The following is a 15,595-nucleotide window of genomic DNA, read 5'->3' on the forward strand; positions in this document are numbered from 1 at the left end:
TTGCTAAAAATTAATGCTTTTCTATACAGATTGAAACAAAAGAAATTTATGCTCAAAGGCAACTTTTACTAAAAGATATGGATTTGCTAAGAGGAAGAGAAGCAGAGCTGAAGCAAAGAGTTGAAGCTTTTGAATTGTAAGTAATGCATGTTCATTTCGGATATTCAGAATGATGAGATTAAAAAGAATTACTAAATATATATATGTCTAAATATTCTAATGTTCATTGCCAAGTAGAGTTCTTATTTGTAAAGGGGATATCACCTAGAAAGTACAAATTAAGAGGAACAAACACTAGGGTTTTGCTTTTGAAATATTAAACATTAAGATGAAAAGACAAATGAGATGCTACTATCATCAGGCTACAGTAAGACCAGACAGATAATTTGGAGAAGCTGTTAATACTGGAACAGATGGTATGTTTTGCAGTTACATTCAGTCCCTCAGATCTGATAGTTCCGTGTGTGTATGTATAGTAACTGAATTCCATATATCCAGGCCTGCAGCTTTTACCAGCTGAGTGCTCAGAAAAGGAAGTATGGTGGTCCAACTTGACTTGTACTTGGTGAAACCATTTCTTTGTGTTACTTTTTCTAAGTGCTCACAAATGTTTCATCCTTCAGATCTTACCTGGGATTGACAGCAAGTTCACCTGTCTATAGTTTGTGCGATAAGCCTTCTTTTCCTTTGGGAATCTGCTATTGACACCCATAGATACTCCAGGAATCTTAGTTCATTAAAGAATTTGTCTCCATTAATGTTTTTTTTCTCACTTCTATAGGCTTGATTTGTTTGATTTCAACTCTCTGTCTACCTTACTCTCTTTTTGGCAATAATGAAAAGATAAATTGATCAAGAGAGAGAAAATAGGCACAAAATTGGGGCAGAGAGAGTTCATCATTCCTTTACCTCCATTTTCTCTACTCTTGTTCCCTCCTTCTCAGCATGTAAACTAAATAAATGTAGTTTACCTCTCTATGGCTTTCCAGATTACCAGCAGAGGGAGCTAATACCTAGAGCCTTTACCTGTTCTTAGACTAGTCAGCATTTTGTAGCACTTCTCAGGATGGCTGGATCTCACCACCCGTGAACCTACCTCCCTGGCTAAGGAGTTGGTGCTATGGTTGATTTAAAGTCTCACTATGAAGACCATTCTATTCTTCAGTATTTGGAAGCCCTGCTTGATCCATCTATCTTTTGCCCTCTCTTTTGGTACTTTTTTCAGTATTCAATCAATAGGGTTTTTTGTTTGTTTTGTTTTGTTTTTAAGACACAGTGTCTTTCTGTATTGCCCAGGCTGGTCTCAAACACTTGGGCTCAAGCGATCCTCCTGCCTCAGCCTTCTGAAAAGCTGGGATTATAGGTGCAGGTCACCACACTTGGCTAAAGCTGATTGGTTATTAAATGACAAAAACAAATATTGTACCTTGAATATGTATGGACTAATTAATTAAATCCCACAGTTAGAAACAGCATTATAGAAGATTTAAGCACATAAGTACACTTACTTGTTACTTTTTGACTAATAATATCATTCTTTCATCCCAGGATTGATTTTGGCTATTTATCACCTATAACCATTGTTTAAGTGTTTATCTTCTGTGAGAAACCACTTCCCTCTTGAGACTCTCCCACTCCCTTCAGCCCAAAGCACAGTCAGTTCTGCTAGTTTCGATATGCTGTAACTAGGTCAGTTCATAAAATACACTGAGGACTTCTGGCCCTTTCCTTCTACTTCCCAGTAGTGATATCATGTAGCAGTTTTAATCTGTTGAACTAGACACATGTGATTTTTTCCTAAATTTATTAGCTCAGCTATGGTAGTTTATTTACTTTTTATATTTTTTGCTAATTTCAGGAACCAGAAGCTCCAGGAAGAAAAACATAAAAGCATAACTGAGGCACTTAGGAGACGGGAGCAGAATATAAAGAGTTTTGAGGAGACCTATGACCGAAAGCTCAAGAATGAACTTCTAAAGTAATTGTTTAGCATTTTAAAATAACTAATATGTTTAAATTAAGTTGGTAGAAACATAACAAACTGACAAAGTAGTCTGTAACTTAGGCAAACTTTAGTGTTTGAAAAAAAAAAAAAAAACATAGTTTTATCGATACAGTCAATCCTTTCCTGCATTTGAGTTAGGATAGTTTTTAAAAGATAAGGGCCGGGTGTGGTGGCTCATGCCAATAATCCCAGCACTCTGGAAGGCTGAGGTGGGCCGATCACCTGAGGTCAGGAGTTCAAGACCAGCCTAGCCAACATGGTGAAACCCCATCTCTACTAAAAATACAAAAATTAGCTGGGTGTGGTGGTGGGCACTCGTAATCCCAGCTACTGGGGAGGCTGAGGCAGGAGAATCACTCGAACCCAGGAGGCAAGACGTTGCAGTGAGCTGAAGTTGTGCTACTGCACTCTACTAGCCTGCATGACAGTGAGAATCCATCTCAAAAATTAACAACAACAAAGAAATATAGAGAAGCACATCCTCTGCGCTTCTTATGGCTTCTCTAACATTTATTGCGGGCTGTGATTTGCTTTAATTTTCAGGACACCTTGTGACTTGCTCAGCTTGCATAGTTGATAAGCTGTAAAATTGGAATTATAACCACTTTTAGTTATCTTTTCCTCTACCTCACTCATACAGTCACAAGGGTGGGGGTATCTAACAATATATAAATTATACTAGTGGTCATAGTATTTGTCAGTGAACATATGTCTTGTATTCCTTCAAGATTCAGCAAAGCCAGAATCAAAAGAGTTAAAATTAACTATGTGAGGCAAAAAGTGATATAGGGAAAGGAAAATATGGACAACTATGGTTACTTTGGCTTTTCTGTAGTCTGAGTTTTGTGTATCAGTGAATAATATCTCAGTGCTACGACATTATGCCCATGTGGTAACATTTCTCTTCAGCGTGCGGGAAAGCATCTGGCACATAAAAAGTGCTCAGTTAATGTTTGTTGTAAATGTGTCGCGAGGAAATGATTCAACTCAGGTGCTCTGGGCATTTCTTATTTGGCCTCTTTTATTGCCTTCCTCATAATTTGTCATTGATATTCCATTACATAGTATTGCAAAGGTTTCTTGAGGTAATCCTTTAAACAAATCTTATTTTTAAAAAATATGGCAGCTTTTTTATCTATTGATTTTGAAATGATGTATTTTACCCACGTCTTCTATGTCAGTTTCTATACTAAAATAGCTAAAATGGAAGTGTCTGTAGTTGCTGAATTTTTAGGAATAAATGAATTAAAGTATGTGTGTTAATTTTACATAGTTATGGAGCTAGTGAACTATTTGGTGTCATTGTGACAGCTTCCACAGGCTGCATGGTGTCTGCCTGGCTTTGGGAATCCTCATATGACTTTGGCAGGTGTTGGAGTTTGGAGGCTCTTCACCACAGGAGTGCTTCTATTTCCTTTTGGAACCAAAAGGGCAGCTGGTAACAGCTGGGAAAGGGAAGTGAAACTGTGAAAATGTGCCTTTTGGTATTGCTAATCCGGATATAATGCTCTTGGCAGTTGGCTCTCAGGACTGCGCTTAGTCCCTGAGCACAAAAGTTCTTACCTTGGTTGGGGGTGGGCAGATGGTACAGGTGGATTGGAAGTGACTGTCTGATTATCATTTGGGATTGAGTCTGTTGTGTACTGTGTAAATTAATTTACCCCTTTGCTCTTTGTGTCAGTTGAGACCAGCTGAAAAGTGATTGCTTTCAGTAAGTAACCTTATGATAACACGACACTTCATTTTGTGTGATTGAGTTTTGGGACCCAGTTTATAGGGTCAAGGAAGGGTTTTACTGGGCATTTTATGTTCAGAGGTCATATCCCTGGCTTTAGTATTGAGGACTTTGAAGTTTACACATTGTCATGTTTAGCGCCCTCAGGTGCTCCTGTGCCATAGATAAGCTCCTGCACTGATAACAGTCTTTCCAGAAAAATGACTGAGGAGCTCATATTTAGTCATTCTGATTCTCAGGTATCAACTTGAACTGAAGGATGACTACATCATTAGAACTAATCGACTGATTGAAGATGAAAGGAAGAATAAAGGTGATGTTTGGGGGGAAAATAAACTGTATTTTTCAGTTCTGCTGTAGGTTATTAGCTTCCCAAGTTGGGTCTGTTCTATATTCTAAAAAATACAGCTTACACTTCATTGTTACAAAATTACACATTTTTTTGTAATTTTAATTTTATAAATTAAAAAAAAATCATGGTCAGGCCGGGTGCGGTGGCTCACGCCTGTAATCCCAGCACTTTGGGAGGCCGAGGCAGGTGGATCATGAGGTCAGGAGATCGAGACCACGGTGAAACCCCGTCTCTACTAAAAATACAAAAAATTAGCTGGGCGTGGTGGCGGGTGCCTGTAGTCCCAGCTACTCGGAGAGGCTGAGGCAGGAGAATGGCGTGAATGGGGGAGGCGGAGCTTGCAGTGAGCTGAGATTGCGCCCCTGCACTCCAGCCTGGGTGACAGAGAAAGACTCTGTCTCAAAAAAAAAAACAAAAAACCATGGTCTTCACTGCCTTTTGAGGAACCTTCATGTTTAATAGTTTGTATATTCACAAAGGCCAGTGATTTATCATGGATATTTTATCCAACTTTATTTCATATATTTTGATAAATCTGCAATTGTCAGGAACGTAGCAGCAACTTATTGCCGTCAAGTACATATTACTCCTAACCATGAGAGACTATTTTTCACTTACGGAAAACTTTAACTTCTCTGTCCTCTATGACCTGGTTTCTTATTTCTTTTGCTTCTAATATATTTTTATGCTTTACAACATTTTTACTTGATGTATAACCTTCTGAACTCTTGTGTACATTGGCCCGAGACTATGGAAGTTGAATAATTTTTCGATCTTCAGATGTTTTACATTTCAGTGTATTTTTTTTTTTTTTTTTTTTTTTGAGACGGAGTCTTGCTCTGTCACCTAGGCTTGGAGTGCAGTCGTGCGATCTTGGCTCACTGCAAGCTCCACCTCCCAGGTTCACACCATTCTCCCACCTCAGCCTCCCCAGTAGCTGGGACTACAGGCGCCCACCAACGCGCCTGGCTAGTTTTTTGTATTTTTAGTAGAGACAGGGTCTCAGCATGTTAGCCAGGATGGTCTCGATCTCCTGACCTCGTGATCCACCCACCTCGGCCTCCCAAAGTGCTGAGATTACAAGCGTGAGCCACATGCCTGGCCCATTTCAATGTATTTCTAGGAAATTGCTGTAACAAGAAGTTGAAGTTTTGGTGGAAATTTCAAGTAGATTCTTGGGAGGAAACCAGGGTTAGGTAGTTGATGTTGACCAAGTACCTGATGTGTGGCTACTGTCTTTTTTTTTTTTTTTTAGAGACGGAGTCTTGCTCTATTGCCCAGGCTGGAGTACAGTGGCACGATCTCGGCTCACTGCAGCCTCCGCCTCCTGGGTTCAAGTGATTCTTGTGCCTCAGCCTCCCAAGTAGCTGGGACTGCAGGTGTGCGCCACCATGCCCGGCTAATTTTTGTAGAGACAGAGTTTCACCATGTTGGCCAGGCTGGTCTCGAACTCCTGACCTCAGGTGGTCTGCCTGCCTTGGCCTCCCAAAGTGCTGGGATTACAGGCGTGAGCCACTGTGCCCAGCCCCTTTTACTATCTTGTGGAAACTAATACTTCTTTTATGCATTAATACCATTACGTATGTAACAAATTATGGTTTGATGATATATCTACATAGACTTGTGTTAGATGAAGTGAAAACTACAAAATAGTAACTGCAATATAGTAACAGACAGATCTTTGTCTTCAAGGAAGTTAAGAGCTGTGGGTATTAGGGCCCTGTGCTTTGAGCAGATGGTATAACTCTGGTTAGCATGTGTAGCAAGTGGAATTTCACCGCATACATGACAGTTACAGCTTCTCATCACCTGTTGGGTAACAGGGTTTATTTCTTACTTGCCCCCTACATCTGCTATTTGGATTGTGAAATAGTGGTCATTAGGTCTGACATACTGGCCATAAATATTAAATGGCTTTTGTATTCACTAGGAAAACATTATGGTGTTTAATTGGTGGGCTCTTTTTTCAGAAAAAGCTGTTCATTTGCAAGAGGAGCTCATAGCTATTAATTCAAAAAAGGAGGAACTCAATCAATCTGTAAATCGTGTGAAAGAACTTGAGGTAATCGTTAAGCATATTGGTTTTTGAAATAGATTTTAAGCAATATATGAAATTTTAATTGTACATAATGTATCCTAAGTCATCCTCTTGAGATGTTTGGACTGCCATTTATATGGCTAAGAAGGTGTTGGCTAAAGTTAATTCAATAGTTCTTAATTTCAATCAATGTCACATAGGAAAGTGTAGATACAGCTTTGGGTCCTGGAGTCCTGCTCAAATCCTGTCTGTGTTTCTAACTGCTTGTGTGTCACTAGGGAAGTTCTGTGACTGCAGGTTCCTGAGCTGTAAACTAGGATGTTTTGCACATTATAGGGTTGTTGAGGGAATTCAGTAAGCTAACTTATGTGCCTAGTTCATAGCAGGTGGCCATTACTATTAGTTTCTACATCAGCCTGTTCTCTCCTTCCATCAGCAGCAGGTAAACAAAATTCCTGTCATTACATTGTTATCTTACAGATTAAAACAAAATGAGGTACATTTTTCACATATCATTGCTTCTTTACTTTTCTGTTCATTCGTGTGCTTGCTGTCTGAAGGATGAAGCTGGAACTTTAGGTACTTACAACATATTTTGTATATAAAATTTATTTTAGCAACTGTGACTTACGTGAGAACTTTGTAGGCTTTTTACTCAAATATGAGATATACTAAGAAAAGGGAAGCACTTCACAACATGTTACAGAATCTTTTTTCCTTTTTTTCTTTCCTTTTTTTTTTTTTTTTTTTTTTTTTTTTGAGACAGTCTTGTTCTTTCGCCTAGGCGGTAGTGCAGTGGTGTGATCTTGCTTACTGCAACCAATCCCCACCTCCCAGGTTCAAGTGATTCTCATGTCTCAGCTCCCGAGTAGCTGGGATTTCAGCCATGTGCCACCACACGCAGCTAATTTTTGTATTTTTAGTAGAGATGGGGTTTCACCATGTTGCCCAGGGTGGTCTCGAACTCCTGAGCTCAAGCAGTCCTCTTGCCTCAACCTCCCAAAGTGCCGTGATTACAGGCGTGAGCCACCATGCCCAGCCATTTTTATCTTACCTTTCATATTTAAAAAATATATATTGCTATGATGTGTGATTGTTGTTGGGTTCTTGGTTGCCTCTGGAAAATGGGATGATAATCTTAGGACTTGCTTCATGGGATGGGGCCTATAAAAGTTCTGCCCCAACTGTAGGGCGGAAGATAATTTTCGTTATTGTAGTTAGAGTCTTATTGCAGAGAATCAGACTTCTGTATAGTGACCTTAATTAAATTGTGACACCATGCTTAAAGGAGCCTGCCAGCTTTTACTTTTGCAGTACTGTAAAGTCATTATTCAAATGTAAATTTTCCTTTTTGAATTTTAGCTTGAATTAGAGTCTGTCAAAGCCCAGTCTTTGGCAATAACAAAACAAAACCATATGCTGAATGAAAAGGTTAAAGAGATGAGTGATTATTCACTACTAAAAGAAGAGAAACTGGAGCTTCTGGCACAAAATAAATTACTTAAACAACAACTGGAAGAGAGTAGAAATGAAAACTTGCATCTCCTAAACCGTATGTATTTTCTTTTTTTCTGACTTGCATGTTTTAGTAATTCGCATTAGGTCAGTATCATAAAACTATGCCTTGTACTTGTATAAGGTGGGGGGGCTTACATTGGGAAGATTTATAAAATTAAGATTCTTGGATTAAACTCTGCAAACCTGCCTCTAGGTGGTATCAAGACTTCCCTTGCCCTCTGACTGCTGATTGGGTTTGGCCAGTGGGGACACCAGCCTCTACATACAGTGGCCCTAGGCTGGCCACTGTGCCTCGTGGCCAAGTGAGGCCATAGTGCCTGCGATTACCTCCTCCGAGTGCTCTGCACCACCTCCCTCTCTCCAGTGCTCAGAATTTCTCCCTCCCCTGATTCTCCAGGCCTAAGGAGTACTAACAGTGTGGCCCTGTTACTAGCCCAGGGAACTCCACCATCCTTTGTGCATACCCTGAATAAGTCAACCTTTATTAAAGAGTTCTTAGATGACCTTGACTGTGAGAGCCATCTACCTTCTGCCTGGATCCCAACTGCTGCTGTCAGATGCCCAGATCATATTGGATCCCAGGGCTGTCATCAACAGGTAGACCAGATAGAGAGCTCCTTCTGTGCATGGTAGACGAAAGAAACAGGCTTTCAGATTAATTTGAGAATTTGAAAGAGTTCTTTTACTTGGAGTAGGACTCCAAGGGTAATAAAGTTTGCATTAACATGCACTAAATTCTTTTGTTGTGAAATTTGAGAGTCAGGATTGCTCTGAGCTCATTTAATAGAATTATTATCATATTTATTGAGTCAGTACAAAGCAAAGAACACTTTAAAACCCCTTTAACTGTTTTTGTTAAGTGAAATAAGAAAACTTAAGGTTGGTAATGACTAGGATTTTTTTTTACCTTCTTAGGCCTAGCTCAGCCGGCTCCTGAACTTGCAGTCTTTCAGAAAGAACTACAGAAAGCCGAAAAGGCTATAGTGGTTGAGCATGAGGAGTTCGAAAGCCGCAGGCAAGCTCTGCACAAACAACTGCAAGATGAAGTGAGTATTGCTCTTCTTCAGTTCTAGTATGATACCAGTACACTTCATAGTTATGTAAACCTGGCACAAGTCACACTAGTGTAAATCAGATTTATTTTAACATCAAACATGACTCCCCCAAATATGCTAAAGGTATCCTTTCTCATCTGAGAAAATTCTGCAGTGATAACGTGACTTTATATTCGTAATAGTAATAAAATGGAGAAGAAAGCAAACTCACCTAAACATAAAATTTTCTGAGTGCCTGATGGTGCCCACTGTTATCTCTCAATTCTCACCCTGATAAGTATTACAAACATTCGCTCTCTTCTGATTTCTGCCTGCATGCCCTAGAGTTCTTTGATATGACTGAAAAAGATGGTGAAAAACTTGTCTGTGTGTTCTGCTTGTGTTTTTTTTTTTTAATAGGGACCCTGTTGTTTACTGTCATAAAGCTTCTTGGAATTGGCAGAACAAAAAGTAGAAACATGATAAGAGAACTTTTCCTTTTGAAGCAAGCTGTGATTTGTTTTACATTGATTTCTTTTCCTATTCTGAATCTTTTCAGATTGAGCATTCTGCACAGCTGAAGGCCCAGATTCTAAGTTACAAAGCTTCTGTAAAGAGGTTAACTACTCAGGTTGCTGATCTAAAATTGCAACTGAAGCAAACTCAGACAGGTTAGAGACATTTTAACCCATAAATATTTTTGTGTGTATAAAGCTTCTGGTGTCTGTGAAAATGTAATGATCATAATTTATTGAATATTAATTATTGTTTTAGGGGAAAAGCCATAGAAATATGTGTCATCTTAGAAGTAAAACTCCCTATCCATTTTGGTAATACCATCTGGATCATCAGCAAAAGTGTTTTGCTTCATAGGTGCCTCATGGCTTGGGAGAGTCTCGTGCCCCAGTAGGAAAGGCGTGGTGGTAACATAGAAGTCCCCACATTCATTCTAGGATTTCCTTTTTTATTTGTTACCCCAATGTTAACACCAATTCAGTAGTTTTATGGATTCCTTGATAGATATATAAATATACAGGACAAGCAGGGTGGTTTAGCAAAAAGAACATTGCCCTCAGAATCAGAACTGTTCTTCTTTTGGACCCGTTTTGAAGTTGTTTGACCTTGGGCATGTTACTTTAACTTCCTTGGGCCTCAATCTCCTCATTTGTAATGGGTATAATAATACCTACTGAGCCATGGTGAAAAAGATGAAATGGGTTTCAGTCCAGTGCCTGGGACATAAAAGACACTCAGGAGATGGTTATTGGTATCATTTTATTATTGTATCTTCACTGTGGATGCATCTCTGCCCCTTCCTACTTCGTAAGAAGGATATTAAAGTTTAGATACTTTCTTCTTCAGTTGCTTTCAAGCTCAAAGAAAGTATGTATGTGTTACCAGTTCAACTGGGTCTGAGCCTTCCTTGTTCCCATCTGCATTCTTTCCTCATCAGCTCCTTGCTCTCTTCTACCAGCACTTGTTTTATTTTTATCTCTACTCTTTTCTACTTTTTTCTGTTCCTCATTTTCTTTCAATTCTGTTTGTGAAACTTCTCACAGCTGAAATCATAGCAGTCTCCTATCAATAAAAAATAGTTGAATGAGGATAGAACCCTTTCGCATGCATATGTTGCCGAGGGCAAGCTTCTTTCTTGTAGCATCACGGGGGGGCATTGCAGGAGAGAGGGGCACGTGCACTGGCTTTGCATTAGGAAAGCCTAGTAGCTCTTAGACCTGCTAACCGTGTGACCCAACCTCAGTAAGCTTTAGTCCCCCATCTGTAAAATGGGAGCAGTGAGAGTTTCTTAACCACAGTGTTGTTGTGAATGCAGGTCCTCACTTCCTTATATGAAACTCGGGCCATATGCTGTGGATTTCGCAATAGCCCTGGGAGTTCTGAACAGCATCCTATAGTAAAGCACATTAATTATTTTGCAGTCAACTGTATGAATATTCATGCTGGGATAAATAAAGATTATAAATGGGTTTACATCAGTTCAGGTCAAACTTTTCAACCAAATGAGTTCCAGTCTGGTTAGGCTTTGCCACCAAATAAATTATGAATAAATTTTCAGTTCTCAGAGCCTTGTGACTTTCAAAATTGTGCATAATGGATTCTGAAATTATATCGTGTTAGAAAAGACATAGGAAGCTATAGCTGGTACAATAAGCTCTCAGTAAATGTTAGTGGTTATCATTACCATGGATGGCTTCAGAAACTGTATAGTGCAAGTTTGTCCTTATTACTCTCTTCTATTTTTCAAAAAAATAATATTCTCAAGTATATTTTCTTCTCTGCCTTGTCCACTCACTTCTGAAATTGGCTTTTTGTATCCTGCAGCCCTAGAGAATGAAGTGTACTGCAATCCAAAGCAGTCTGTGATCGATCGTTCTGTCAATGGATTAATAAATGGCAATGTGGTGCCTTGCAATGGTGAGATAAGTGGGGATTTCTTGAACAATCCTTTTAAACAGGAAAACGTTCTAGCACGTATGGTTGCATCAAGGATCACAAATTATCCAAATGCATGGGTGGAAGGTAGTTCCCCTGATTCTGACCTTGAGTTTGTAGCCAATACTAAGGCAAGGGTCAAAGAGCTTCAGCAAGAGGCCGAACGCTTGGAAAAGGCTTTCAGAAGTTACCATCGGAGAGTCATTAAAAACTCTGCCAAAAGCCCACTAGCAGCAAAGAGCCCACCATCTCTGCACTTGCTGGAAGCCTTCAAAAACATTACTTCCAGTTCCCCGGAAAGACATATTTTTGGAGAGGACAGAGTTGTCTCTGAGCAGCCTCAAGTGGGCACACTTGAAGAAAGGAATGACGTCTTAGAAGCACTGACAGGCAGTGCAGCCTCGAGGCTCCGCGGGGGCACTTCCTCCAGACGCCTCTCCTCCACACCCCTTCCAAAAGCAAAAAGAAGCCTCGAAAGTGAAATGTATCTGGAAGGTAAGCCACCCGCACAAAGGGTTGCGGGGTGCTCTGGAGTTGGGTAGCCACCCTGCCCATGACACAGGGTTACTGTGAGGGTCAGCGGGCCAGAGTGGCAAGGTCTAGTGTTTGTTTGGCACACAGAGCTGTTTAGAGAGTGGTAGTCGCCTTTCCTTTGCTGCCTGTTGGTTTCCTGCATTTTATTATTGCCACTGCAATTTAATTTAGGTGCTTGAATCATTAGTTTTGTGGATCTTATGCATCATAATTAGCTATTTGTGAGGATAACAGTTTATTTTCAAACGAATAGAGCTCTTTAGAAACCACGTTGGTATCTTCTCCGTGCAATTGGTAATATTCTTGCCTTGGTTCTTTCTGCACCTTAGGTCTGGGCAGATCACACGTTGCTTCCCCCAGTCCTTGTCCTGACAGAATGCCCCTACCATCACCCACTGAGTCTAGGCACAGCCTCTCCAGCCCTCCGGTCTCCAGCCCTCCGGAGCAGAAAGTGGGGTAAGTACAACGTTCTGATTGATTAGCTTCAGCTGAATAATGTTACTTGCTCTGTCAGCCTTCACTTGTTTTACTGGGATTTTTTTTTTTTTTTAGATAATTATTATAGATCATGTGGCAGTATAGAATTTGCAATCAGATTGCAAAATGATGTGTCATCTTTGAGAATCATCTAAATTACCTGAAGGGAAAAAGATTGCTTTTAGCAAATAAGTGGATAATGCTTATTTGCTAAACTTGATACGTGGACCATGCAATCTGGTATTAATAAGCATCTTCCTAGTTCTGTGAATAGACTTGGTTTATTAAGATAAAAAACAAATGTACAAAATCTGAAAGCAAACAAATGGAGGTTATTTCTAAAGTTGGAACAATTTTACACATCATTAAAAAGTCATTTTTTAAATATTTTGGCATTGAAATATAAACAGATAAGGTTCTGACCTGCATATCATTGAAATAAATTCAAACGTGGTAGCGGCCTCTGGAGTATGATTGTTGAAACAGGAAGGAGTGGATGTTTTTAGAAACTAGGCCTCTGGGTCAGCCAGGCTATGATTTGAATCATGAGCAGACTCCTACCCATACCTGGGCCCCACAGCAGAGAGAACTGACTCCTTAGCTCCGGGCTTGATCCCGGGCATCTGCATGTCAATGTAGTTCTCTGCCACATGGGCCTGTCATGGGCCTAAAGCTTTTTTTTTTTTTTTTTTTTTTTTTTGTGATAAGCCAAAAGGAAGGATAAGACACACGCATATGCTGAGTTAGGGCGCTTTGCTCACTCAAGGTTGTGGTATTGCATCTTCAGCTGGTTCATGCTGATAGTGTGCAGAATTTTTTTTCTTCGGAAATGTTTTATGGTTATTTCCTAGGAATAGCATTCAGAGTACAACTTTATTAACAACTGTGGTACCTACTTCACAGCATGAAATAGTTACGAGGAGTAACTGAGTAAACAGGTATTAATTGCTGAGAACAATGCCTAGTGGTGGTGGTGAGGTGGAGCTATTTACAAGACAAAGAGAAAGGGAATTTTGTAGAGCCTTTTCTTGAGTCACAAAAGGCTTTTTGTCACCTTGTACTCTTTGGTTTTCCATTATTAAAACTTCACATTCACGAGTTTTGTCCTTCCAATCTAGTCTTTATCGAAGACAAACTGAACTTCAAGACAAAAGTGAATTTTCAGATGTGGACAAGCTGGCTTTTAAGGATAACGAGGAATTTGAATCATCTTTTGAATGTAAGTTCAAATATAAGTACCAGTTTTTATAAGTTGAAAATCTAGAAAGCTTAGTTTTGGTGAAACATATCCATTGGTTTAAAAAGAAAAGCAGTTACAAATTGGGTCATTATTATTTTGTGATACAACCACAAGTACAGATGTATCACCTCATTTTTCTATCATGATGATTTTCATGTGTGTGTTTACTTTTTAAAAATCTCAGTATGACTAATAATTTCAGAGTTTGAGCTAAGCTTATAAATGAACTATTAACTTACCAGATTTTAAATAAGTGATTTTTCTTTATTTTTTCCTTTGATGGAATACGAGAATGTTTATTTTTATTTTTTTGAGATGGAGTCTCTCTCTATTGCCTAGGCTGGAGTACAGTGGTCTGATCTTGGCTCACTGCAGTCTCCCTCCTCCTCCCAGGTCCAAGCAATTCATCTGCCTCAGCCTCGCCCAAGTAGCTGGGACCACAGGCGCATGCCACCACACCCAGCTAGTTTTTTTGTATTTTTAGTAGAGATAGGGTTTCACCATATTGGCCAGGCTGGTCTTGAGCTCCTGACCTCAAGTGATCCGCCTGCTTCGGCCTCCCAAAGTGCTGGGATAACAGGCGTGAGCCACTGCGCCAGGCCTAAGGATGTTATTTTTTAAATTTACTGATTCTGTTGATTGCCTCAGATTTAGAAAACCTAATTTTTAGTAAAAGAATAGAGTTAAAAGAATATTAAGAGTCCAGAAACTGGTGTCCTGGCTATGGCCCTGCCTTAGACTGTCTCACTTTGTAGCCACTTTATAAGTGTAAAATAAGCATGTAGAGCCTATCATCTCTAAGGTTCTTTCCAGCTTGAGAAATCTTTATATTTTCATATAAGCTATTGGTTAGCCTTGTAAACTTCATCTTCAAATCTGAAAGTGTAATATTTTGAACAGTTAAATGAGAGGGCTTGGTACATTTTGTGAATATTTGTTAAAGTCTTTGTGTTAAATCATTGATATTTTAATAGAATTCAAATGATGATCAGCAAGCCAATTGAATTCTTCACTGTCACTGGGTTGATTTTCCTGTTGGGTAACGAATCTAATTTTGTAAACAAAGTTAATTCTTTCAACTACGAGAACACTCTGACAAGCAAATATGTTGGCAAGTGGTTATGTTGGGAACTTCATAGAATCCTGTTAGGAAAGGGCGCACCCAGTTACTTTGGCTTCAGTTCCCGTGCTCCAGTCAGTTGCCCCCACACTGCACTGCCCCTCTTTGTCTTGGTGTTATTATTAAGGACTCATGGGACAATTGTGCCTCATACAGCTGCAGGGAACGTGCCAAGGCAGTTGGAAATGGGCGGGCTCTCTCCTGCCGGGGATATGCCTCATGTGGACGCTGCTGCAGCTGCTGTGCCCCTCTCATATCAGCACCCAAGTAAGTTCTTTTTTTGAACTAACAGTCAGCAGGGTCACATACTAAATACTAGTCCGTGTTCTCTGTGAATTATTTCATGTATCACTGAAGTCGTCTTGTAGGTGTAAATTAGTCAAAATCTTGGGTTGGGGGGTATAAGTGTCATTATATTGTTAATGACATTTCTGAAGTAATTCCCATGTGAACATGTAAAGACAGTGCTGAGAAAGGACACATTGGAAGGAAAGGCTTCTCATTTAGGCTTCCCAAGCCAGTTGCTTAAAAAGTGTTTTCATTAACTCTTCAGTGCCTGGCATAGTAGTTGGACTTTTCCCCAAGACTCTTCTGCAAAAACTGTTCCTTGGGAACCTGAAAGTTTGGGAAATCACGGTGAAAAATTGAAATAATAATTAACTCCTAGCATATATCTTTAATATGATTGTAACATTTAAAATATTATTTATTTTTCTATCTACTTGTTTCCTTTGTGTCTTAAGAAATTAGTACAGAAAAACTTTGTATTTCAATCTTTGGAAAAGCTGTGACACCAAGTTAGCTTAGCACTGGAGGAAAACTGGCCATCAGACTTCTCTTGTCTGGCCCACTTCCTCTTTTTCCTCTTCTCCTCCAGATTACCCACTTCCCTCACTGGGGGTGGAGGGAGACGGGAAGAGAGCCATGGGAGCTTTGTGCTTTGTCCCAGGGCTCAGCCAACAGCCAGGTCCTTTTCTTCTTGGACCAAGTGTTAAATCCTCAAATCTGAAAGGAATTTTCTCAAGTAAAGCCACCTCTTAGTCCCTCCCAAACGTTGGAAAAACATCATACCCAAAACATACCCAAAACCC

The 15,595-nt window shown here is 39.8% G+C and overlaps 1 protein-coding gene across 7 annotated transcripts in view; it reads left to right on the top strand.

Annotated features, from left to right (window-relative positions):
• OFD1 (OFD1 centriole and centriolar satellite protein) overlaps positions 1-15,595 on the top strand; it is a 79,959-nt gene that overhangs the window by 54,214 nt on the left and 10,150 nt on the right. For 6 of the 7 annotated variants that reach the window (XM_063635184.1, XM_055268756.2, XM_063635185.1 and 3 more), the window contains 11 exons: positions 30-136; positions 1,859-1,978; positions 3,980-4,053; positions 6,063-6,154; positions 7,493-7,682; positions 8,564-8,694; positions 9,242-9,353; positions 11,023-11,628; positions 11,997-12,123; positions 13,263-13,363; positions 14,661-14,771. In XM_063635184.1, coding sequence (XP_063491254.1) covers positions 30-136; positions 1,859-1,978; positions 3,980-4,053; positions 6,063-6,154; positions 7,493-7,682; positions 8,564-8,694; positions 9,242-9,353; positions 11,023-11,628; positions 11,997-12,123; positions 13,263-13,363; positions 14,661-14,771 — 1,771 coding nt within the window. The remainder of the gene's footprint in view (positions 1-29; positions 137-1,858; positions 1,979-3,979; positions 4,054-6,062; positions 6,155-7,492; positions 7,683-8,563; positions 8,695-9,241; positions 9,354-11,022; positions 11,629-11,996; positions 12,124-13,262; positions 13,364-14,660; positions 14,772-15,595) is intronic. The other variant, XM_055268757.2, reaches the window with a different exon arrangement.

This window comes from Symphalangus syndactylus, chromosome X, assembly GCF_028878055.3.
Source record: "Symphalangus syndactylus isolate Jambi chromosome X, NHGRI_mSymSyn1-v2.1_pri, whole genome shotgun sequence".
In the NCBI taxonomy this organism is placed as follows: Eukaryota; Metazoa; Chordata; class Mammalia; order Primates; family Hylobatidae; genus Symphalangus; species Symphalangus syndactylus.